The sequence below is a fragment of the Brassica napus genome, chromosome A5, assembly GCF_020379485.1.
Source record: "Brassica napus cultivar Da-Ae chromosome A5, Da-Ae, whole genome shotgun sequence".
Lineage (NCBI taxonomy): Eukaryota > Viridiplantae > Streptophyta > Magnoliopsida > Brassicales > Brassicaceae > Brassica > Brassica napus.
Window position 1 is genome coordinate 26,866,331 of NC_063438.1, and position 7,738 is coordinate 26,874,068.

Here is a 7,738-nt window from a genome sequence, read left to right on the forward strand (position 1 = left end):
AACGTATCAGAATTATAATATTTTTCCACTGCCTCCTAATAATTATTATTATTTTTCTTTCCTTTTTTTTCCTTTCTTCTCTCCTCTGTCGCGTTTTCGAAGGTCGGAGAAAGCTTTCGCAGAAGAAAAAAAAAAAAAAAGCTAGAGAGAGAAAGATACAGAGAGAGAGAGAGAGTGGTTAGGGTTTCCCGTTCGATTTCGTTGCCTTCCGAGAGCTGAATCTCCCGCCTCTGTATCCGTTGCTTCCAAAACCCTAACTTTGCTTTCTCGGGCTCGATTTGGTGTTGGAGGTGGAGAACTCAGTGATGGGCGCCGCCCCGGAGAAGTCTCATTCTAATTCCAATTCGTTGCAGGTGTGTCTTTCTCTCTCAGCTCTCGCTTTGGTCACTTGATTCGAGCTGTGTGTGTGGGTTTCTTCGATTAGTACAACTTAAAGTTAATTTTGTTTCCTTACTTTTGTGTGTTATTAATTTGATAAATTCATGGTTACGTAGCGAATCACTGTGCAATTCAATTGATACCTTAGTCTTAGAGCACGAATTTGTTATTTGAATCGTTACGCTAGAAGCTTGTGTTGTTTGTTTGATTAATTTTGTTGATGTAGATGCTTTTGTTTTGTATCAATTGTTGTTTTTTTTTCAGAGAGTGAAGGTGTATCATTTGAATGAAGATGGTAAATGGGATGATAGAGGAACTGGGCATGTAAGCATCGACTATGGGGAGGTGCTGTTGTTGTGTTTCTAATTAACTTCCTTGATTTTTCCCTCCTGCTGTCTTTATTCTGCAAAAATAAACTTTGTATCTAAATTGAAATGATGGATGATGCAGCGTTCTGAAGAACTCAGTCTATGTGTAGTCGATGAGGAAGATAACGAAACGTTACTTGTGCATCCTATCAACACTGACGATATTTACAGGAAGCAAGAAGGTAGGCCTTTATTAGCTATGTTGTCTCTTTGGTTTCTGTTTGTTTTTGGTGTGGATAAGGTGGTGTTTTGTCAATGTACAGACACAATAATTTCGTGGAGAGACCCTGAGCGCTCAACAGAATTGGCTTTGAGCTTTCAAGAGACTGCCGGGTGCTCTTATGTATGGTTAGTGAAGAAATTTCTCCCATTATCCATGTCTATTCCTCCTTCATTTCTACATCTCCCAATACTCTTGACTGGAATTATTGTTTTTGTAATATTCAGGGATCAAATCTGCAGTATGCAACGAAATTTGCATTTCGGCTCTTTGAACAGTAAGAATTTCCGTCTAGAGTATTTTATATTAACTTCTGATTATGTAATCATCTGTGATTGAGCAGGTGAAACATTTCACAGCCTGAATAGTGAGTTGAAGGAGCTTCCTGCTGTAGAGCTTACTACACTTCCTCTAATACTGAAGGTTTTAAGATTCTAGGACCCTATGCTTTATTCATTTCTCATATGTGGTGATTTATCGGTTTTCCGTTTTCCAAATATTTTGTTTTCTCTTTCCATCTTCCCTGCAGATTGTTACAGAGAGTGGCATGACAGATCAGATGCGTCTTACTGAAATTATATTGAAGGATGTAAGTTATCAAGTATTCTTGTCCTTGCCACTTGCCATTATCCCAGTTCAATTTAGTGTGATATCTGAGCTTGCACTCTCTCTGGGAAATCTTATTCCACGCTTAAACTTTCCTCTAATTCTGTCAATGGTGTTTTGTTTTCTGACAAGCCCTAGCAATAACATGTCCTTTGATACAGTTTGAGCCCTATGTTGTTTTATTTTCATCTTTAGACTACTCAAAGTTTGTGATTTGAGTTTCAACTCGTAAATTTGTAATAGTGGCAATAGTATATCATGTCTTGAGGTGTACATTCTGGAACCTCATAACACTAAATTTTCACTTGGTGCAGCATGATTTCTTCCGGAATTTGATGGGTGTGTTTAAAATATGTGAGGAATTGGAAAATGTTGATGGTCTTCACATGATATTCAATATCGTCAAGGGAATCAGTTAGTATACTCATACATATCATTATCAATTTTCCATCCACATTTCAGAAAATTTCCCTTGATGTCCAGCATTTCTTATATCTTTTGTATGCAGTTCTGCTCAACAGTTCTCAGATCCTTGAGAAAATATTTGGAGATGAGCTGATCATGGAAATTATCGGATGCCTTGAGTGTAAGTTTGAACCTAAATAATCCCTTAGTGCTTTGGAGGTGTATATATGCACTGGCCTTGTAGGAACTTACACTGTTGATGAATCTTCTTGCGGTTTCAGGTCTTAATTATATATGGACATCAATAGCTTATGTTTCTTGATTATTAGGTGGATTATGAAATAGAATTGTTCACGAGGGTTTCCGTATGCGACTATAGATATTATAGCCAATCTGTTGCTTTCTTTGTTTCTTGTCCGTTGCCTCATATTTAGCAATATTTGACGCTGCATGTTGATTCTCCTGATAGATGATCCTGGTGTTCCTCACTCGCAGCATCACCGGAATTTTCTGAAGGAACATGTCGTTTTTAAGGAGGTAACGCAATGTTCCCCGTTTTATTGATTGCATGTAATTCAGGACTAGTTAACGTAGGCTGGATTCAGAAGGAATCGTAGGTACACTTTCCGTTTACAAGAACATAATATGCCTACTTGAAATATTAGAGGACGTTTCTTTTTTTTTTGTAAGAACTCACTATGGATACTTTGGGATTTACTTTCCTTGACTTTTAGAGCAATTAATCATGGATGTTTGAATTTTGTTTGGATTCTTTAGCATAGCTCTTTATTTTTACAGGCAATACCAATTAAAGATCCCTTAGTCCTGTCAAAGATACACCAAACCTACAGAATCGGTTACTTGAAGGTTGGATCCCATAGTTTGTTATTTTTCGAACTCTTATGCCTTCTATGGTATTAGGCTTCTCAGTTACTGTCACGTTTTACAGGATGTTGTTTTGGCTAGAGTTGTAGATGATGCTATTGTTGCAAACTTGAATTCAGTAATCCATGCGAACAATGCCATTGTAAGTTGTCCATGGAAATAGTATCACATATATGACTTGAAAGAATGCATCCATATTTTTGTTAACTGAAGTGCATCTTCTCCAGGTTGTTTCATTGCTGAAGGATGATAGCACTTTTATTCAAGAATTATTTGCAAGGTTGAAGTCACCGTCTACATCTATGGAATCCAAGAAAATTTTGGTATTTCCTGCTTTCAAGAGGCGTTTGTGTATTTCATTTTAAGCCGCAGTTGTTTTGTATTCGTGAATGTTTACAAAACTTATTTCAGTTAACATTTAATTGGGATCCTCTTCTCTAGCCCCAGTGGTGAGATGATCTACGTGAGACCATAGATGGATACAATAGATTGACGTTAGAATAATATTGTTTTTCAGTTGGATTAGTCAGACTGATGTGCTTTCATTCTCTATAAAATAGGTATATTTCCTGCACGAATTTTGTAGTTTAAGCAAGAGCCTCCAAGTGGTGCAGCAGCTACGGCTTTTTAGGTATGTCCTCAGCATAAACTAAATGCCCTTCCTTTGCTAAGTGCTTCTTTGAGAATCGTCTTTAGTGCTCTGTTTCTCAGTTTCTGTGTTTGTCTTGTCAATGATATTTCAGGGACCTTATTAATGAAGGGATTTTTCATGTCATAGAGGAAGTCTTGCAGATTCCCGACAAAAAACTCGTATTAACTGGGTATACAGTTAATTAAACGTGATAGCTCATTGTGGTTACTCTGTTTCCACTTTCTAGTGCCTGTAAGAAATTTCAGGTAATTTTCAAACTGTATACTCAAGATAACTATTGTTGTGGAGGCAGGGCAGATATCCTGATGCTTTTCTTGGCTCAAGACCCCAACCTTTTACGTTCTTATGTTGTTCGTACAGAAGGAACCCCCCTGCTCGGCCTCCTGGTAATTTTCTGTATGCCTTTTGATTGTTTATTCAGTTGTAAGGTCTTTTTTTTTGGCTTTCTTTTCTGTTTTGCTTAGACTTGAGTTATAATTGTCTCTCTTGTTTGTGTAAGTAACAGTTGAAGGGAATGACGGAAGACTTTGGTGAAAAGATGCATTGCCAATTTCTAGAAATTATCCGAACATTACTGGATGCAAATGCATTGTCTGGTGGAGTTCAGGTGCATCCTTGTTTCCTTTCAACACCTCAATTTCTGATAATTAATAGTGGCGCTATTCTCCCCCTTTTTTGCGTACTTCTTTTGAATCAGTTTATAGTCAAGCTTGCTAAGAAAAAAGTTCCGAGTCCTTCAATATCTTGCCTGTGAATCAGCAGAAGACACTTAAAATTTTGTTTTCACCATTTATGTTGTATTCAATGTTCTTCAAGCTATCTGCTGGAATTATTAAAGCCCTGAATTTTTTGTTTAACCTTAGCCATGTTTCTCTTCTAATCTGATTTCTGTTATTTATTTAATTTATTCCATCTTAGCAGAGAGCGAATATCATGGATATTTTCTATGAGAAGCATCTACCTGAGTTAGTGGATGTTATTACTTCCTCATGTCCTGACAAGTCAGCCAACACATCTGAAGGCGCAGCCGGAAGGATCATCACAAAGCCTGAAGTCCTACTGAACATATGTGAACTGCTGTGCTTTTGCATCATGCAAGATTTATCTAGAACGAGGTATTCATATTTGATGCTTATCCACTTCTTCTGTTTTGTTCTCATACTGGAATCCATTGGATACTATTTGTTGGGCAATTTCTTCTTGTGTACAGATGCAGTTTTCTCCAAAACAACGTGACTGAAAAGGTCTTCCATCTCACACGGAGAAAAGAAAAATACCTAGTGGTTGCCGCTATTCGATTTGTCCGTACTCTCCTATATGTGCATGTAAGTAGATTTGTTTGAACCTGAGACGATATATATTGGTCATCTGATATAGTTCCGGAATAATCCCTTTTACTAAATAATTGAGCCATTTAGTGTAGGTAATCACGTTTTTTTTTTGCTAAATAGTTGAATTATCTTATCTCACTTTCCCGAATTCTTGCAAGCAGTAGGTATCATAGTCTTTCTGTAACGAATTAAATTGCTTGTGACAGCTGACTTTTTGTTTCTTCGTCTGATGCTACCTTTGATTTTCCATCGTGACTACAAAAAAGCTCATTAGATACCGTAATTGCTGAAATACATTTCTATTTCAGGATGATTATGTCCAGAGTTACGTTGTTAAGAACAATGTTCTGAAACCGATTATGGATGTCTTCATTGCCAATGGGAACCGGTACAATCTACTGAACTCTGCCGTCTTGGATCTGCTTGAGCACATACGCAAGGTTCTTCTTTCCCCCTTTTGTGTATCTAGTTACCGAAGTAATCGTATTTAGCTATCAATTTTTTATTCATGTGTAGGGAAATGCGACTCTGTTACTCAAATACATAGTTGATACGTTCTGGGATCAGTTGGCCCCGTTTCAGTGCTTGGCCTCCATCCAGGCTTTCAAGCTCAAGTATGAACAGGTATTGCTTCTGGTACTTGTTTTTTTTTTTTTTTTTACTTTAGAGAAATTTGTATGTATAGTTGTTAAAACAAATTGTCTTCAGTGCTTAGAAACTGCCAGACCGAAAAGCACAGCTGATGCTGTTGATCCGAGAAGAAGAGTTGAGGAGCGTGCTTTGGATAAAGAGGAGGAAGATTATTTCAACGAAGAGAGGTTTATCTCTTGGTGTTAAAACAATGATTTCTTTTTTTCTGATTAAACATTTTCTGACACAGTTTTGTACTGACAGCGATGAAGAAGATTCTGCATCTGCTTCGAATACACAAAAGGAAAAACCTGCTTATAATACAGAGAAAGATCAAGCAGAGCCTCATCTTTCAAATGGAGTGGATGCAAGCCCTTCTTCTTCTTCCAGGTATTCCACAATGTAAATTCATGAAATGCATAAGCAGTACCTTTGTCTAATGGGGTTTGCTTGCTACTTCTATCAACGATATATAGCACGAGGTCTGGAGGCTTAGTTGACTATGAGGACGATGAAGATGATGAAGACTATAAGCCTCCTCCTCTGAGGCAGTCAGAGGAGGACGAAGACGAGCTCCTTAGCTTGAAACGCAAATCCCCTTTGGTGGAAAGAGAACAAGAGCCATCCAAAAAAACACGGCTGGGTAAAAGAGAAAATGTGTTTACTGTGCTGTGCTCGACGCTGAGCCATGCAGTGCGAACGGGCAAGAAAAGTCAAGGCACGTCTGAATCTGCAGCCAAGGAACCTGAGGAATCTAGAAGTAGTGAAGAGAATACTAGAAGCAGTTCAGATGATGAAGGCCGTAAGGAGGATGATGGAGTTGCCTGTTGTGAACACGGAACATCATCAGACAATGGAAAGCTGAATGCGGAAGAATCCGTGGTAGTAGCTCAAAAATCATCACCTGAGATGGCTGTAAATGGCCGTGCAGCCACACTATAAATTTTTGAATTTTAGTATATTTTTATTTGAAATGGAAATGTAATAGGCCTACAAAATGTAAGCTCAACAAGCTAACATTCTTTTTTGTATTTTATGGCTTTTATTCTGTGGGCTTATATTTGAAATGGAATCTAGTATTTAGATAATTAGGCTTATAAATTGAGGCCTAAGACAATGATTATTTCTAGTTTCTTAACTCTGGAGTTTTTAACTTCAGCTTAGAGACAGTTTTTAGTTTTTTTTTAGATTTTAACTAAAAAAAAATAAAAACCGTCTCTTATTTTAAGAGATATAAAAGTCGTTTTTAGCCGAAAAGTGTAAAAAAAAAAACAAAAAAATGTCAAATCATAAATTATGAGCTAAGAATTCCGGTTAAAAAACCGTGATTAATCATGTCCTAAGAAGCTAAACAAGGAGATTAAATATTATCAATGCATGACTATCCCACAGAATGATCTCCACCAGATCAGATAAATACATGAATAAAACCTTGACTTGTCAAGAGCTTCCTCTTTTTGGATTTTCAGATGATTTTTTTTAAATGTTATTTCCTTTTTGGTGGGAAAATAAAAAGGAAAGTTTCCTTTTCTGAAAAGGGAGGATGCGTTGGCGCGTATAACTTGATTCTAATCGCTTATAAGCATTTTGGCTTCTGTTAGTGTTGTTGGGGGGATATGATGGTACACATCCTTGCATCTGGAGCAAGAGCCAGCGAGCTCAAAGATCCAAAGGGGCAGGTTGTTCAGTTTGTACATGTTTAATTCCATCCATAGCTCAGAACCTCGGTCTTCAAAACTTATTAGTTTTCTAATCGGTTGGAGACCAGGTATTGTGGGTCCTTCAAGGTCCAGTCGACACCTTCTACTCACACTGCAGGTGATGATGGCACGGTGCATCTGTGGACACCACCCAAAGGTCTGTTTCTTTTTTTACTTTTATCCATTGATTGGGGTTATATTGGACGCATTGCTTTCATATTCTTTTTAACACATATCTAAGTTATGTAAAATAACACTTCATATTCATTTTAAAACTATTATATGTATATATATATATATATATGTGTAAAAATTTATGGACTATAGACTCTCCTAACTCAGGCAGTTGGATCTGGAAACTAGGCTCAGGAATCACGGCCAGTTTATGGACTGGACTTGGCCCCCTTTTTGAACTTACTGGACCAACTGGTCCGCGGGTCTCGGGTATGGACTTTAACGCAACGGTTGCAGAGGGGATAACAAATGGAATCCATACATCAAGAAGCAGGAACCTGGTGCTGAGCCTACTTCACAATTGTCTGAACTCTGAAGCGGACGATCTT

General features: G+C 37.6%; 1 protein-coding gene across 4 annotated transcripts; it reads left to right on the plus strand.

Annotated features, from left to right (window-relative positions):
• The first annotated feature begins 16 nt into the window (after window positions 1–16).
• LOC106452984 (serine/threonine-protein phosphatase 4 regulatory subunit 3) lies at window positions 17–6,563 on the plus strand. Of its 4 annotated transcripts, none has more exons than XM_013895197.3 (24): window positions 17–353; window positions 643–723; window positions 829–928; window positions 1,010–1,094; window positions 1,194–1,243; window positions 1,310–1,389; window positions 1,496–1,555; window positions 1,887–1,986; window positions 2,081–2,158; window positions 2,447–2,514; window positions 2,776–2,844; window positions 2,927–3,004; window positions 3,090–3,185; window positions 3,423–3,493; window positions 3,606–3,683; window positions 3,807–3,900; window positions 4,020–4,121; window positions 4,433–4,629; window positions 4,725–4,839; window positions 5,154–5,285; window positions 5,362–5,469; window positions 5,554–5,663; window positions 5,740–5,865; window positions 5,952–6,563. In XM_013895197.3, exons 1-24 carry the CDS (start codon window positions 306–308, stop codon window positions 6,415–6,417), a joined length of 2,592 nt encoding a protein of 863 aa, XP_013750651.1. In that variant the 5' UTR covers window positions 17–305; the 3' UTR covers window positions 6,418–6,563. The 4 variants fall into 4 exon arrangements, with proteins under 4 accessions (XP_013750651.1, XP_013750652.1, XP_048636034.1 ...); XM_013895198.3 differs by having other exon boundaries at window positions 4,436–4,629; XM_048780077.1 differs by having other exon boundaries at window positions 1,010–1,243.
• The last annotated feature ends 1,175 nt before the right edge of the window (window positions 6,564–7,738 follow it).